The 17668-nt window shown below is 46.3% G+C and overlaps 1 protein-coding gene and 1 long non-coding RNA gene across 5 annotated transcripts in view; one reads left to right on the top strand and one right to left on the bottom strand.

Moving 5' to 3' along the window:
* The window catches only part of EFCAB2 (EF-hand calcium binding domain 2), a 113650-nt gene extending 111385 nt beyond the window's left edge, over nucleotides 1-2265 (bottom strand). The window contains exon 1 of one of the 3 annotated variants that reach the window (XM_026509554.4): nucleotides 2082-2265. In XM_026509554.4, the coding sequence (XP_026365339.1) occupies nucleotides 2082-2112 (31 nt within the window). In that variant the 5' untranslated portion in view covers nucleotides 2113-2265. The remainder of the gene's footprint in view (nucleotides 1-2081) is intronic. The other 2 variants (XM_057315665.1, XM_026509555.4) reach the window with 2 other exon arrangements.
* A 415-nt stretch (nucleotides 2266-2680) lies between these two features.
* On the top strand, nucleotides 2681-13043 carry LOC113262950 (uncharacterized). 2 transcript variants are annotated; one of them, XR_008960563.1, is made up of 4 exons: nucleotides 2681-4652; nucleotides 9541-9635; nucleotides 12277-12573; nucleotides 12670-13043. It is a non-coding gene; the product is annotated as an uncharacterized LOC113262950 (long non-coding RNA). The 2 variants fall into 2 exon arrangements; XR_003318997.4 differs by lacking the exon at nucleotides 9541-9635.
* The last annotated feature ends 4625 nt before the right edge of the window (nucleotides 13044-17668 follow it).

The following is a 17668-nucleotide window of genomic DNA, read 5'->3' as shown; positions in this document are numbered from 1 at the left end:
TTTTTTTTTTTTTTTAACTTATTTGACAGAGACAGCCCGCGAGAGAAGGAACACAAGCAGGGGGAGTGGGAGAGGAAGAAGCAGGCTCCTAGCGGAGGAGCCTGATGTGCGGCTCGATCCCAGAACGCTGGGATCACGCCCTGAGCCAAAGGCAGACGCGTAACAACTGCGCCACCCAGGCGCCCCAAGATTCTTCATTTCTGATAAGCTCCCAGGGAGGCTCTGACTGGTGTTCACAGACGGGGAGGGGATATAACACACCTGGAAAGAGGTCTGGCACACAGGCTGCTGGGCCCAGCTTACAGTTCTCTCCCCTCCCTGCATGTCCTTTGATTCTCAAGTAATCAGAACACCTTCCATAGGCATTAAATATACGCCAGCAGAAAGAATGACATCCAGCTTTTGTCATTACTTCTTCTACAGTTATGAACAGAACTTTCTTCCTCTGACTTTATTCTAAACAGAAAAGTATTTTTGAAAACTGAAAAATCAGAAAAGCTCTATTTTTAAGAAAATAAAGAAAAAATTGTATTTGCAACATGATCCATTCTCTCGTGCTGGCCTAATCAATCTTAAAAATATATATATCCATAATTAACATGTTAATTTATCTGCTAATGATTTTTCCATTTTTATGTAAATAACTAAATCATTTGGTTTTCTGGGGAAGTTTTAAAATTTGTCTTAAAGCAGCTTCTGGTTGGCTCAGTTCGAAGAGCATGTGACTCTTGATCTCCTGAGAATTCGAGCCCCACACTGGGTGTAAAGACTACTAAAAAAACAAAAATAAATAAACTTAAAAAAATAAAAATAAAACCCTTTAAAATTAGTCTTTAAAAAAAAAGTAATCACTTCCTTCGGATGTACCTTTTACTTTTAAAGCAGCACAATAAAAAATTAGGCCATCTTAGTAAAGGAAACATCTAGAACACACTTCCGACTCTCTAGACTAACAGCCCTATAAATAAATCAACTAGCATTACTCTTATCCAAAGGTAGATCTTTGGCACGGTTTCCACGGTTTCTCCGCTGATTTTCTGTGATTTTAGCCCACAAGTGACTGACTACCTCGGGGCCGGTTTCTGCACTTGTAAATGTTAAGTTGGCTGCAGGCGGAGGGAAGTGACACGTGACCTGGTGTTTGCGGCTCCCCAGAAAGGAAACAAGGACAGGATATACTTTCATTTCTAGGATGTTTACCTCGACGGTTTGACGGGTTTTTGCCGCGAGTGTGCCAGTGAGTGCACGCACACAAGGGCTGTTACTTTTGAGCGGCCGAGGAAGGGGCCCGGGACTCGGGGCGGCACTGACACAATGTCAAGGGGCCGCCGCTCAACGTGGCGGGCCAGGGTTCGGCCGGCGCGCCCGCGGCCCCGCGCCGCCGCCTCCGGGCTGCTCTCCGGCCCTCCTCACGCTGCCGCGCGCGGGCGCTCCGCCCAGCCCCCCACGGGCGCGCGTTTCGGAGGCTGCAGGCGCGGAGGGGGCGCCCGCAGGCGCGGAGGGGGCGCCCGCGAGCCCGAGGCCGTCCCCCCCACGTCCCCTCACGTCCCCACCGAGCAGGCAAAATGGAGGCGGCGGGCGCGTTCCCGCCGGGCGGGGCTCCGGCGCGGCCCGAAGGTCCGCCAGACGCGGGCGGCCAGAGCCGGTCCTCACCCCGGCCGCCGCGGGTGTCCGCAGCCCGGCAGCCTCCGGCGTAGCGCCTGCGGCGCAACGGCCGGGGCGAGGCTGTGGAGGCGGGGTGCCGGCGGCCGCGAACAAGGACGCCATTATCGGGCTCGCCCGCCGGAGCCGCGGCTCGGAGCTCCCGGGGTGGGAGGCGGTGGGGGAGGGGGAGCGGGAAGGGGAGGCAGGGGGAGTGGGGGGAGCGGGGGGAGGAGGGAGGGGACAAGAAGAGGGAGGGGGCGGGGCTCAGGCGGCGGCGGGGAGGCTGCGGGCGCTGGCGAGGGCGGCGTGCGCTGCAGGGCGCGTCAGTGGCCCCAGCCCTGTGGGCCCTCTCCCCGCGGGGCGGACTCCGCTGGAGGGCGGCCCACCCCGCCCGGAGCGTCCCCTTGCGGGCCCGGGTCGCGGCGGGCGGCTCTTACCTGTGCCTTCCCTTTCTTTATCGTCCGCCATCTTGTTGCGGAGCCGTCGCCCGGGAGATGCCTGGCGTCACCCTAGGTCGCGGCGTCCTTGCCCCCTCCAGCCCCCGCGCGAGTCTAGCCTGGGGCACCGGCGGCTCCGATCCCTGAGGGCGGGAGACCCCAGGGCGGGGGCGGGGGGAGGCTCCGAACGCGCGCCCCTCCCCCCGCGCGCGCCCACGTCCCCTCCCCCCTCCTTCCCGCGGCGCGAGCGCGGCCTTCTCCGGCCTCGCGGGCCGAGGGAGTGAGAGCGCCTCGGGCCCTGCTTTCCCTCCTCCTGACCCGCGTGGGGACCCGAGGACTCGGCTCCCTCCCCGCCCGAGGGTACGACGTGGCGCCGCGCGGGATTGGCGCTGCGGACTGGAAAGCGCGGCGGGAGAGCCGAGGTCGCACCTCGCGGCTGCCCGGGACGCCGGGACGCCGGGCGGGCGCGGGGGGCGTCCAGGAGGCGACGGCGCGAACCCGGGGCCGCGGAGCAAACACGGCGTCGTCAAGGCGGCCGTTGCTGACACAAACTGGAAGGTTCTCATGGCAACGGAGACGTGGCCGCCTGGCCGCCTCTACACCGAGGTTAAATGTCCCCTTGCTCGTGAGGTTTGACGTGACCTCCAGCTAAGGTTACTACGAAGTCGTACCTCCCGCGTGTCTCAAACTCCGCAGCTGTCGCAGGACGTTAGGTGTCTGGCTCGTTCTACTAGAACGTTTCCTTTCTGAAATGATTTTTGAATTATGTGGTTCAAACGAATATAAAACTTTAAAGGTAATGTTGGATGATTTTTAAGTGCGTTCGCGTACTGGTTTAAAGGACGTTATGTGAAAACGTATGAACGGTTAACTAAATGTTGAAGCCTTCAAAGGACAAGGTACTAGTACGGGATGATTTTCTTAACATGCTTGTTACGCTCCTTTTAGTCTGGTCCTGTAATCGCTCAGTAAACCCGAAAGTAAACAATTCTTCATTAAAATAGCTTTTTTCTAGAGCAGGTACTCCTTTGGTGCTATGACCAGCGTTCTCTTTGAAATTGATGAGAAACGATTGAATCATCACAAAATGGCTTCTGTTAGGAGATAGATACTTACATAAAATGAATACGGTTGTTTACAGTAAATTCTGGACACCCCAGAATATGCGAAAGTAATCATTAGTGTTCACACAATATTTAAATTTCGTAGTCATTATAGTCTAGTTGTTTGTTTTTAAAGACGCCCTCTTTGCATACAGATAATGAAGGGCTTTGAAATAAACGTAGGAAAACCTCAGCTTTGGGCTCAGGTTGACTTCTCACTCACTGTGCCTTCTCCTAGGCTGCTGGCACTTTCCTGTTTTCTGGAAGGGCTTCCCCCACCCCTCTCCCGGCCCAGCATTCACCGACCCACAGACACACGTCTGCTTGCTCGCAGTCAGCAATGACCTCCCTGAAGGTCACCTACTCCATGCAGCTCTCCGGGTCAACCTCTTCCTCTGTGGTCCAAAGCTCCCATTCTAGAGCCTCTCCCATTGATTTGCAATGACTTTGTATATTTGCTTGTACTGTAAGCTCTTGAGGACAGGAAACACTTTATTTGTCCCCATATCCCCGGTGCCTACAATTTTTAAATTCTTGGTCTGAAATAATATATGTTTTAAAAATTAAGATAGGAGTTAGTCTTCTCAATGACTTAGCAAGAATTATTTAGATTATTCCAGACCACATTAGTCTCTATTTCTCTGAATTTGTACAGCAGACTTAAGACCATACTGTTTCTCTAAATTGGGATGAGTAAAAAAGCAGTGTATATTAACCCCTCCACTCCAGGTAGGTTCAGAGACAGAAGCCTGATCGTGTACATCTTTTATGTACCCACAGTACTTTGCCTAATTTGGGAACATGTATTAGGAGATAAATACATATTTTTCAATTGACTAATTAACTGATTGCATATGAAAGTGTATCATTATTCTGGAAAACTCCACAAAGTGAAAAAGTGGTTATCCAAATAGCAAAATAGAGGCCCACAGTGCCAGTGAGTAATTATCTGCCTTATGCTACCCGACTTGACTTTCCACTTTTCTTTGGTTGTAGAAAACTAACTTCTGATTGTATTACAATTTTAACTTTTAAAATATTATTAGCTTTCTTTGGACAACAGCAGAACCATTTCTTACTACGGCTTTGAGTAACTTTGTAATACCATATGCCACTCAAGTGTTCTTTCACTTACGATTCTCAGAGTGATTTTTCATGAGTTTTTCTGAAATTCCAAACTGGAAAATTATTTTTGGTCCCACTCAGACATTATACAGTCTTAGGGCTAAATCAAACTACTAGCCTATTAAAAAAAAAAAAACAAGGACATAGTTTTAGACAATGACATGCTTGATTAATTATTCAGTGGGGCCCGATGGATATGTACAGGTTATGTCCTTTTGCGTGTTTGAATTTATAGTGAGTTGAATCTGTTCTCACGGGCTGGTTCCACGCAGGTGAGGGGACACAGATGTTTCATCTGAATACAGTTGACTCAGTTACTGAAGATGTGGCTGAAATGGAAAGGGTAAGTGGTGTAAGGTAAAATCAGAGTCAAAAAATCTTCACACCATGTCTACTTTCCTATTCCGGGGGTAATTGAAACCTCCTTGGATTAGGAATAATTAAAAAAACATGGACTGACATGATCTTAGGCAAGTCATTTATTTCATCTTTTTAAAACTCCATTAACTTGGGGCGCCTGAGCAGCTCAGTTGGTTACGTGGCTGACTCTCGGTTTCGGCTCAGGTCATGGATCTCTGGGTCCTGAGGTGGAGTCCCACATGGGGCTGCATGCTCAGCATAAAGTCTGCTTGTCCCTCTACCTGCTCGCTAGCTCTCTTTCTAAAATAAATATTTAAAAAAATAAAAGAAAAAGAAAACTGTTAACTCGGGGGCGCCTGGGTGGCTTAGTCGGTGAAGTGTCTGCCTTCGGCTCAGGTCAGGATCTCAGGGTCCTGGGCTCCCTGCTCAGTGGGGAGTCTGCCTCTCCCTTTCCCTCTGCCTGCCCCCTCCCTTCTGCTCGCCCCTGCTCCTGCGCGCGCTTTGTCTCTCAAATAAAATCTTTAACACAAAACAAAAACTCTGTTAACTCAGAAAAATAGAAACGGCAATGTGCAAAACTCCTTATCTTGGAGTTTCCATGAGATCCAATAGATGTAACTGAAAGCTTTTCAAAGCTTAAGGACTTGCAAGGAAATCCACTTTCTTTGAGATAAACCCCCATTTCCACGTAGGAAGGAGCCCTCGGAGGTCAAACTCCAACTTCTTTCCTGAGATTCAGCTTCCCCTGGGAGAGTTCGCTTTTCCAGTGCTTTCCTACACAACAGGAGGTGGTCTGATTCCAGGCCTCACACCCTTCACTGCATAACATAACATACGTGATAGAGCTTAGCATCTTCAGCGTGCGGCCCCTTCCTCGTTTCCACTTTTCCATTTTTAGGCCTCAAGCAGAAGTGGCTTTAAGCATATCTCGACTCCTTGAGCTCTAGACCCAGGAAATTACAGGGAGGCAGTTACTTCCCTGGTTTGTCTAATTCCAGTTTCCTAAAGAAGGTTACAGCCCTTCCCTAGATGATTAACATCAAGAAGGTCCAGCCCTGGGGCGCGCGGCTGGCTCAGTTGGTAGAGCACGTGACTCTTGGATCTTGGGGTGGTGAGTTTGAGCCCCACATTGGGTGTAGAGATTACTTAATAAAATCATGAAAAAAAAAAAGTCCAGCCCTTCAGGACACCATCTGTACCTATAGGTGAGTAACCTTACCCTGGGGTCTCAACATGAAAACCTGACCAGAATACAACAGAATAACGGCTTGGTTTCATTAGGGTTATAGCAATAAAAATAACTCTTCTAATTACTTTGTATACATTATCTCTTAATCCTTATGAGGCTGATAGTGGTATCCCTGTTTTACAGATGAAAAAGCTACATCTTCCCATTAAAGGCCTGCTTAAGGTCTCAGTCAACAAGAGAGCTGGCTAGGAATCTAGTTCTGACTTCAGAGCCCCTGTGCGATACCACTTCTGAATAAATATATCATTGTTATATCCTGTTTAGTAACGTGAATATTTAGAGAAGGGCAACAGTCCTGGGCAGAATTAGTCACCTTCCTCCCCCTCATTTTTTTACCGCTGCAAAACACCACCCAAAGCCACTGGCAGAGACTTAGGGACTCTGAGGGAACCAGATAACGCCATACACGTTGTCCCCGTCTGGACAAAGACTTGAGGTCCTAGCTTTCTGAAGGCAGAAGAAGGAGACAAAACTCACACTCTCTGAGAGTGACCCCCCCCGCCCCGCCCCCCCGTGCCCCAGTGGTCTGCTCATCTTCTCTTCCTTCCCCACTCCCTGCAGACTGAGATTTCAGGCATCTGGAGAAAGACAGAGAACTGTGTTAAATTCTTGGCCCCGGACAAGAGCATTTTCAGAGCCAGAGCTGCTCTGGGCTTTTCAGGGACCCAGAGCAGGAAGCTGGGACTACAGCACTTGTGGGCAGCTTGAAAGTAAATGTTACGTGAAACCACGGCTCTTAAAGCATTTCGAAAAATCACACTCCTGACCCTATGTTTCTCAAAAGCACATGTTGCTGTCTGTTCCACTTCAAAACACACACTGACACGGCGAGTCACTGTTTAATTCATCACTGAAACATTTCCTGTCCTAAGCAGCACTTTTCAGGGACCCTCAGCGCTAGGCAACTTGTGGTGAGTCTCTGTTCTTTCATTGAAAAATAAGACCGGAGAGGCGAAGGGGGGGTAGAAGCTGACCCAGAGAGTCAGTAAATGTCTACGATTGCTCCCATAACCTCTTCCCCCCAGAACTGTGAAAATAGAGAAAAAGCATAGAATGATGCTGGTAATTGACTTGGGAATGATTTTTTAGTTCCAGCTCCAAAAATAATCTTTGAAAATTAAGTTTCATTTATGTCAACATTTCCGTAAGGAGATAATGCTGTGTGGAAGAATCAAGCTAATAGGATTTTAAACAGACCCAGGATGGAATCGCACTGCCCGTTAGCTATTTGACTTTGGCCATGTCATTTCTCCCCTGGACCCCGTGTCCCCACCCGCGGTGATGTGGAGGTTAGAGGGACATACGGAGACGATTGACCAGTTTGGACATGATGCCCCCTCTGCGGCTCCCTCGACGTCTGGCCTGACTGCATTTCTTTGGACCCTGGCTGGCTGAGTCTTCAATGGCTCCCCAGCCGGTAGACGTACTATTTCGGTGTGCTTACTGTGTTCTCGGAACTTTGCCAAGCAGTTTACAGGGACTATCGGGCTTACTCATCACAATATCCCCGTAAGAAGGAGACTAGTATGATTCCCGCATGAAAGACGAAGAAACCCAGAGTGAAGGTCCCCAAATGGCTTCTCTAAGGAAAAGCCGCTTTTCTACTGCTGTGCCCCAAAGTCTTCTGATTTTCCTGAATCTTTCGTTTCCTCCCTCTGCCAGGTCCCAGGGACTGGCCTGCTCTACCCACTCTTGAAGGAGGCATCATCTGCCAATGGGGCAAGAGGAAGGGGGCTCGGTCATCTCTATCTCTCTGTCCCCACCATCCTTGCTACCCTTAAATACAATCATGTACACTTTTTTCTTTTTTTTAATGTTAAGGGTTTTGCTGCTGATGAGGAAAGAAATAGGATAATAAAATTAACAGAAGGGGACATTATACACATCCTGGAATCCTAGCGATATTTTATTTTTTATTTTTATTTTTTTTAATTTATTTATGTGACAGAGATAGAGACAGCCAGTGAGAGAGGGAACACAGCAGGGGAGTGGGAGAGGAAGAAGCAGGCTCCCAGCAGAGGAGCCCGATGTGGGACTTGATCCCGGAACGCCGGGATCACGCCCTGAGCCGAAGGCAGACGCTTAACGACTGCGCTACCCAGGCACCCCCCTAGCGATATTTTAGAGACATGGCTCCTGATTCGTAAAGTTCTCGACTCTGAGTCTCTGAGACGGTAAGAGGGTGTGCTTGGCCCATGCGGCCCTTTTCCTTCACCCTACCGTTTCAATGCTACCACTACCATAATTAATTTTCCTTCCCAGAGTTTACACAGATTAACGCCAGTTGACATGGCTCTTACAGGACAAAAGAAAAATAGCCTGAGGGATAAATAAATAGTTCTAGATAGATGTATATACGGATTTTTAAATTTCTTTATATAGCACTATTATTTTGTATTATAGACAATTCCAATACCATTTGCAGCCTTAGAATTGAGGAGAAATTGGCTCCATGCTGTGCCTCGCCTTGCCTGCATAGGCCTGGCCTATGATTAGGGCCACTTACTAAAATGTCTGCAAATAACACTCAGTTGAGACTCAACATTCTTGTGAATTGGAAGCTAACTGCTTGCTGCATTCCCACTTTCCCTAGTAACTCCCCCAGAACAGGGATCTGCAACCCCAACCCCAGCAGACACGATCACTAAGCAAAACAATACAAACCCACAAAGATTAAAAATCTCCAGTATTGCTGGGTTTTTCTTCATACTCTTCTTTTTTCGGGTCAGCTATATTTTCAAGAAGGTAAGGGAAGGTGTGAGATTGAGAGTGAATGGTGCAGCTGGAGAGAGGTTAGAAAGGAAGTTATTTTTAGGAAGGCTTGGGTGGGAAGGGAAAGTCTATCTCACACACAGAGAGAGGGGGCAGGTGCGGCACAGCCAGGGGAGGGCTGGCTACCTGGGAGAGGGTTGACTACTTCTCTAGACCCACTCATTTCTTCTCACATGCTCCCAACCCTTCCCCACCACACCTTAAAAGGAAGTCAGCCCAAATGCCTGGGGGGCATATAGCCAGAGGGCACCGTCTTGTTCATGTTACCCTCCCTCTCCATTCTCACAGGAGGAAGGTTCACTCAGTACAGAAAACATGAAGTGCCTACTGTGTGCAGGACCGTCTGCTAGGCACACTTGGATTTCACAAACATGATAGCTGACACCTGCTCTCTATTTGCTGAGATACCTTTTGAGCTGGTAGTTTTAAGCTAGCAGGTTTTTGTTTGGGTTTTGGTTTGAGTTGGGTTGGTTTTTTTGTTTTTTTTTTTAAGATTTATTTATTAGAGAGAGAGACAGAGGCAGGACGCACAGCAGGGGAAGGGGCAGAGGAAGAGGCAAAGCAGATTCCCCACTGAGTGAGGGGCCCAATGTGGGGCTCCATCCCAGGACCCCGAGATCATGACCTGAGCCAAAGTCAGATGCTTAACTGACCGAGCCACCCAGGCGCCCCATGGTTTGGGGGGGTTTTTTGGGGGTTTTTTTGGTCCCAAATTTACTAAGTTATTGACCCACAAAACTGAAATACTCACCCACCATAGCTACTTTCTCCTTCAAATGATGTATAGTGCATACTATACTCTTACTGTGGCCAGAGTGGTTCATATCTACAACATGTGATCAATTCTCAGTTATCCAGAACACCACAGAAGTATGTCATTGGGGGGAGGCGGAGAAAGGATGTCATTGGATTAGACTGACGGTGTCCTTCTCCAGGAGGTAAGAGGTGAGTTAAACCCCCATGTGAAGAGCAGGAAATTGTGAATTTAATTTGACAAAATCTATTCACTAGATTGTTTTATTTCAGTGCCTCAAATGGATCGTAAGGCCTTTGAATTCATTGACCTTTAACTGAGTAGAATATTAACTAGAAACTTAATACTAATTATAGCTATCTCGTAGGGGAGAGGGCTGTGTGTTGTATTTGTTCTAATCATACAACAATGCACCAAAAAAGCATGCAAAACCAAGCATATAATAAATACTTTTAAAATTAATGCCCACACACATAAAACCCTCCCTGAATCTTAAATAACTATGTCTGCACAGAATGAAGGCTTATGTATACCTCTTTTTAATGCCCTTCTCTTCAACATGTGAGTGCCCAGAGACTGTGACCCTTTCTTTATGTTAATTATTTTTTAAAAATGATCACTTTAACAATGACCAGCATAATGAGAGAGCCAGAGCTCTAGAATCCTGAATTTTATTTCTCTTTTTCTCTGATATTCGGGAATTTCTACTGCTAGAATTGCTGTGGAATATTTATCAGACCTCTGTGTCTTTAAAGTGGGCATAACATCTTTACCACTGGATTACACATATGCTTTGAAATCTTAGGATGGTAATTATTATCTCGTACATGAAGTATCACTTACCTAGTAACAAGGCAAGCAGAATTTAAGGATCAAGCATGTTAAATAGGATCAGGATGTTGATAATGTTAAAGGCAAATTTCACATCCAATCCAGGGTCTACATACCTATATGCCATCCAAGACTGTTACACTCTTGTCTGTCCAGCTTTGAGCTATCCTGGCAATGGATGCTTCTTCATGGTCCATAACAGTACCCTACATTAAAGTAAGGTGGACAAGAATAATATCAGTTAGATATAATCCCAGTTTTATTTTTTTAATGAATCTTTATTTTTATATTATTATTATATTACTGTTATTTGAGAGAGAGAGAGAGAGAGAGAGAGAGTGGGGGTAGGAGGTGCAGAGGAAGAGGGAGAGAGAGAATCTTGAGCAGGCTCCACACCCAGTGTGAGCCCAACATGGGGCTTGATCTCATGACCCTGAGATCATGACCTGAGCCGAAACCAAGAGTCGGTCACAACCGACTGAGCCACCCAGGCACCCCATAGAATCCCAATTTTAAAAAGGACTAAGCTTTGGGGCAGCTGGGTGGCTCAGTCAGTCAAGCATCCGACTTTGGCTCAGGTCATGATCTCAGGGTCCTGGGGTCCAGCCCCACGTCGCGATGGGCTCCCCACTCAGTGGGGAGCCTGCTTCTCCCTCTCCCTCTGCCGCTCCCCCTCCTCGTGTGCTCTCTCTCAAATAAATAAAATCTTTTTTATTTTTTTAAAGATTTTATTTATTTATTTGACAGAAAGAGAGAGAGGGAGCACAAGCAGGGGGAGCGGCAGACTCCAGCTTGATTCCAGAACCCTGGGATCATGACCTGACCCTAAGGCAGACACTGAACTGACTGAGCCACCCGGGTGCCCCTAAATAAAATATTTTTTTAAAAAAGAGGATTAAGCCTCAATAGCATTCTTCGTTTGTTTTTATTAATAGGCTTTATTTTTTAGAGCAAAAAAATTAAGCAGATCTCATTTTGGCCCCCCCATCATTTCCCCATTATTAAAATTTTCTATTAATGTAATCGTACTCTTTTTATTATATTTTAAAAATTGGAGACGGTTATTGCTTTGGTGAATAAGAAAAGTATTCGTGATCGTAAGCAGTTGGACCTATTAACTACTGACAGAGGAAGTACTTTCACACCATCTATACCCAGACTAAGATTATTTTATTTGGTGGAAATTCCCATATTTAAACAGCTAATCAGCTAAATTTGCAACCAAACAAAGAAAGCACTAAACTTGCAACATTAAACTATAGACGAAGGTTCTGCTCTTAACTGTCCCCTTGGCCAGTGGCTTTGGCCGAATCTCTTAACCTCCGTGGAAGTCTGTGTTGGATTAGAAAAGCCAAAAGATGCCTTTCAAGCTCAAAATGTTATTAGTTTATTAATCCCCTGTTGCCCAAATGAGTGGTAGACTATGTCAGGTGGCTCATAATTTTTTTAAATTTACATAGTTGGGTTTTCAAAATATGTCCTTAAAAATCGAGCACCTCAAACCCATCATTTCACAAATATTGCTTCAGATGAAACTAAATTTTAAAAATTATTCAATTGATGTCAAATTAGAGAAAATGTTATCCAATTGTGCAAGTAACATGGACATGACAAAAACCAGAAGTAAAGAGCAACTGAATAAAGTTTGGGAACACCGGATTAATCAATGAACCAATCCATTCAAGAAACTGTGTCAAACACGGCCTTGTCCCTGAGCTCTTCTTTTTCAACTGTATTCTCTAGATAATTTGGCTCAATTAATGAACAGGTACATCAGAACTGACGGGGGGGGGGGGGGGGGACGACACAGTATAATAAGAAAGGTACTATGTTAGAGAAATGCCCAGGGGCGAGGGAGCGCTGAACAGAGCAATTAGATCTAATTCCAAAACACCTTCAATATTTCTGGAAACTAGACAAAGTCTACAGGGCCAATTTGTGAATAGAGAGAAGGACTGGTGAAACCTGTCTTAAAGTTTTCATCATCTCCTCGTCTTACAGGGCCTGGAACTTGATGTACTCACTGGGACGCTATCCTAGGGATTGAGATCATTTGTAGGTTTCTCAAGTCAAACGCTGTCATGGTCTGTCTGCAGACCGCCCCATCCCCTTGGCACCAACCCCACCAGCCCTCCCTCTGGGAGGAGAGGAGACATTTGATTCATCTTTACATGAAGTTTTCAAGTATCCGAAGCCCGTGGCTCGCTCTTTAATGCACGTGCGGAACATCGAAGTCCGTCTTCATAACCCGTACACCTTTGCCCGATGTCTGAAACAAATACTTGCTGGACCAAAAATGTAGGCAAGTTATGAACGACCCGTGAACCACTTCTGCTAAAGGCACATGGAAGATGCCAGTGATTTGAAATGTTGTCATGTTTCCATTTTTTTTAGATTTTTCCCTGTCCCGCGCCTATGTGTCCTAAGGCGAAGAACTTGGCACATGTCTCCTTTCTCCACTGGGTCTCACGCGGCTGCTGTAGCGCTCGGCCCTTGCAGAGAGCGGACGACCGTTTCTGTCGTGTGCAAAGCCTGCCCTTGAAGATAATCCGCCATTCCACGCAATGTCCTGTGTTCCAAGTTTCAGTTAAGGATCTGCTTTTTAAGGGACGCCTGAGTGGCTCAGTCGGTTCAGCATCCGACTCTCGATTTCAGCTCAGGTCGTGATCTCATGGTCGTGGGATTGAGCCCTGAGACAGGCTCCGTGCTCTGCGTGGAGCCTCCTTGAGATTCTCCCTCTGCCCCTCCCCCTGTTCTTGCTCTCTCCTAAATAAATGAATTTTAAAAAATAATAATAACAACAATCTGCTCTTTAAGTGTGGGTTGCCTTCCTTGATGAATGCCTATTGTTTCTTTGCCAAAGAGTGAAAAATCTCTTTTTTTTTTCTTTAGTTCTTGGGAAAAATCAGTCCTTGATTGCAGTAATCAGCTTATCCCAGGTACTTAGTGATATCTATGCCCTCTGTTACTTTTATAAAATAATAACTAATATGTGCAATCCTATGTGCTAGGCCCAAAACTACATGTAGGACTTTTAACCTTCACACCAACCCTATGAGTTTGTATGGACCAAAGTGAGTTATGAACCCAGCTAGTCTGAGTCCAAAACCCACACTATTCACCACTCTATGTTTTTGTCCCTAGTAATCCTATTTTGGTTCATGTTTTACAAATAAACCTCTCTCAAACTTTTTTTAAGGAAAAGGGTTATTGCTCCTTAATTAATAAATCAATATAACGGTGAGTCCTTCTGTAACTTTTTAAAAAAATCCTTTATACAGTACCCCAAGAATTCAGTTCTCAAATGTATCTTTACACCTGTATTTTTATGGAACGATTTGCTTGATGTGATGTTCTGTTTCAAGTTATAATACACACCCATCTGTCATTCTCTTCTTGCCGTTTATGGAATAAGATTATGTGAGTTAGGGACACACGTTTCATGGCTTCCTCCCCAAAGAATCATGCACACAGCTGGGACACTCGGGCTACTGCAAAAAAGGAAACTGTGTGCTCGAAACAGCTTTAAAGTCAGGGGCTGAAGAAGAAGCAAAGCTCCAGCCTTCTCCTGAAAGCCATTTGTGCTTCCAGGGAAGGAGTCCTTGGCACAGAAATTGGCGTTTTTATCTGACATACCGGCTCCCAGGGTTTCAAATAACAGCGACAGAGCAAGAACCCAACTTTCTAAGTCTGCCACTGCGAACTTGCTGGACGCAGAGGGAATAGCTCTGAATGTGGCTTTTGTGCCCCATCCTTTCTAGTTACCTACTAGCCTCGCCATGCTGTGCACCTGTCCCCCGGACATTCCAGACGTGAACTGTCCTCTCTCCTGCACTTGAAGATCTTAAGGAAATGCAAGTGGTTGTAGTGTATCTGGGACGTGTTAATCAGTACCAAAGCCTCAAAAGAATGGGTTTATAAATGATGCCATTGCAGAGAAATAAGGACGGATAGGTCCTCTTTGTTTATTTATTTGCATACGTGTAGATATATATACATGCATGTGTGCGCGTGTACGTATTTCCTGCGGCAGAGAAGGGCTAGACCGAATTTGAAATGGCGGTGGGCAATCGCATACAAGTGCATAATCGGTTTACGCCTGCTATTCTCTTCTGTTGCAACCGCTGTCACTGCTTTCTGTGACTTGGTATTAGATTGAATTTCTACTCCTGCTATGTTTAGAATCTATTTTTAACTTGGCCAACTGATTTACTATGGAGCCATGTGAGTGTTGCTATTTTTAAATATATAATAGTTGTCCCTGGAACCCAGTTAAAGCCCTGGAGAAGACCATTGTATGCCCACACTGCTGTACCCTACATGTTCCAGGATGTAAGATAATGATTTTAAAAAATTTTGTTACTGAGTTCCTGCCTTATGAGAGGCAACAGGCTGCCTGCTTTCAAATGTTTTCTCATTTGATACTCAAAAAAAAAAAAAAAATCTCGTGTTGCTAGAGACTTCTTGCCTTCCCAGCACATTGTAACTTTACATGTAATTGTAAAGCTGTGGACTGAGCGTGGGTATTGATGCCAGGTGGTCCTGAGTTCAAATCCCGTCTTTGTCGCGTGTTAGCTCCGTGGATTTGAGCAAATTCCCCAGCCTGAGTCTCAGCTTTTTCACTTGCCAAATGGGAAAAGAGCCAAGTAGTTGTGAAGAAACCCTGGGCTGATGAGCGCGTCTGGCACAAAACAGCAGCCCCGGAAAAGGTGGGCATTGTTACTTTGTATTATTCTGAGTTCCTTCTCGTCCTGGAAGAGAAAAGGTCCAAGAGCTCGGAAGACACATCGGTTAAATGCTCACTCCGCGGCTCCTGGAGCTCTTTGACGGGGCGGTCTCGATCTGAGGGGCTGGAAGCCAAGCAGTCACCCCATTCAGCATTTGAACAACCGCCAGACCTTTCAGTTGGGGCCTTTTGCCCGTGGGAGTCCTGACACACCTGCTAGAACCTGGGGAGGGAGTCCTGGTAATTGTTTAACAGAATATTAGCTTTGCGCGGGTGTGTCTTGGCCTGCTTGGTCTCAATACGGCTTAGAAAGAAGCAGCAATGACACACACGGCGACAGGGCCAATCCTTGGCCTCCTGTGTCTACACCCCACCGGGTCTGGGTTAATACCCCTGGGTGAAGATTTCAGAATCCCGGTCCTGTCCTCCAGGAGACCCACCAGATGCTCTCTGGGTCAAGGGCCGGCGGAGCTCTGCGAAGTGGTCTGGGTGACACCCCGTGACTTTGAGATAACAGCCTCGTGTGCCTCCGCCGTTCCCGGGACTCCTTAGGAACGGTCTCTACCGCCTGCGACTGGACGGTCCTGTTAGGAGACACTGGTACAGCTCGTCCAGGTTGGGGTAGGCGTTAGCAGAGCCGGGCTGCTGAGTCCGGTGAGGAAGGATGAGCTCCTAGGTCTGAGCACCTAGCGTTCTGCCGGGCACTTCACCAGGGAGGCTTTACCGTTGCTCCGGGGAAATGAGCGGGGAGATTTTCCTCCCACTGCGTTTGCGGAGCGTGAAATCTCTCGTAGCTCAAAATCACACTCTTCCGGGCGCCTGGCAGGCCCAGTGAGTGGAGCGTATGACTCTTGATCTTGGGGTCGTGAGTTCAAGCCCCACGCTGGGTGTGGGGATTGCTTAAAAATAAGATCTTAAAAAAAGAAAAGAGAAGGGGCGCCTGGGTGGCACAGCGATTAAGCGTCTGCCTGTGGCTCAGGGCGTGATCCCTGCATTATGGGATCGAGCCCCGCATCGGGCTCCTCCGCTGGGAGCCTGCTTCTTCCTCTCCCACTCCCCCTGCCTGTGTTCCCTCTCTCGCTGGCTGTCTCTCTCTTTGTCCAATAAATAAACAAAATCTTTGAGAAGAAAAAGCAAAGCAAACTCTTTTATAGGACTATTTCAAGAAACAAATCCTTTTCTTCTGGTATCTGCACAAACTGGAAAGAATTACGAGTCCCCTCGCACTGAACACCCACTGCTGACCAATGTCTCCTACCGCACAACATACTTACCAGAAATATTTGCAGGATGTAAGTTTGATTGTCTGGTCCTAGTGCGGGTCTTCCTGGACCTTCTCAAGCAGTCGGGTGCTTACCCACTCCTCGAGCGCAAGGACTTCGGTGTTCATTTGTCTCGTATTTGCCAAATCACCTAATACAGGGCTCTGTCTTGTCAGCTTCACAGCAGTTACTGTGGCAAAGGACATTTCCATGGTGCTGGCTCAGTCCTAAAGACAGAAACATTGTCTTTCTTTCTTTCTTTTTTGTTGTTTTTAAGATCTTATTTATTTATTTGTCAGAGAGAGAGAGCACAAGCAGGGGGAGCAGCAGAGGGAGAGGGAGAAGCAGGCTCCCCACTGAGCAAGGAGTCCGATGCAGGACTCGATCCTGGGGCCCTGGGATCATGACCTGAGCTGGAGGCTTAACCAACTGAGCCACCTAGGCATCCCAAGACAGAAACATTTTCTAAGCAAGTATTTTTGCATAAAATTTCACAAACTGAAGGGCTCTCATTTTGTGTTATAAAACTTTATGAGTCATCCTTGGAGATGGTGGGTTGTTTTTTTTTTTTTTTTTTTTTTTTTTTTTAGGTTGTATTTTAAGTAATCTCTACACCCAGTGTGGGGCCCAAACTCAGGACCCTGAGATGAAGAGTCGTTCTCTCCACAACTGAGCCGGCCCGGTGCCCTGAGGATGGTTGATATCTTTAATGTCTCTCTCTTGCGCACAATTTTCTTTGGAAAACTCTTGTTTTATTTGCCTTAAACAGGCAGTCGGGACTCGTGGAAATTGTTGCTTGTTCATAGAATACAATCTTGTCAGCAAAAATCAAATATAAAACCACAAAAATGTCTTACATATAAAAGTTATACAGTTGCCCAAAATATTTGAAAAACTAGATTTTGATACCTTCACATCTAAATTGAGCTTATTATCCTATTCGTTATGGTTTAAAAGTGTCCATGTTTTAAAATTTGATGTTCTCAGTAAAGTTTTTGCAATGGGTCAGGCATCTTTTTAGAAACAATTTATTGTTAATTGGAATGGCTGGGAGGCAGTGTTTAGTTGTTATAAAGTAAACCTATTTTAATGTGGTTCATGTCACTGGTTTAACTCATATATATTATCAGACTTTAATGGGACTTTTCAGGGACTTTGGTTTCTTTGTTATCGAAGCTTTGAGATTTTATAAAAAGAAGCTTTCAGTGAAAAGGATAGTGTTATTTAAAATTCTTTTTCCACTCCTTCAAAGGATTAACTATTTTTTGAATCAGTAATATATGCATGGGGCACAAAATTCAAAAAGTACAAAGGCTGTATAGAGAAAAGAAAGTCTCCTTCCCTGTCTTCCATCAGCCTAAAATCTCTCTCTAGATATAGTTATCAGGTTTTTTGTGTTTGTTCT

This window comes from Ursus arctos, unplaced genomic scaffold, assembly GCF_023065955.2.
Source record: "Ursus arctos isolate Adak ecotype North America unplaced genomic scaffold, UrsArc2.0 scaffold_2, whole genome shotgun sequence".
Lineage (NCBI taxonomy): Eukaryota > Metazoa > Chordata > Mammalia > Carnivora > Ursidae > Ursus > Ursus arctos.
This window is presented reverse-complemented; position numbering and strand designations above follow the sequence as displayed.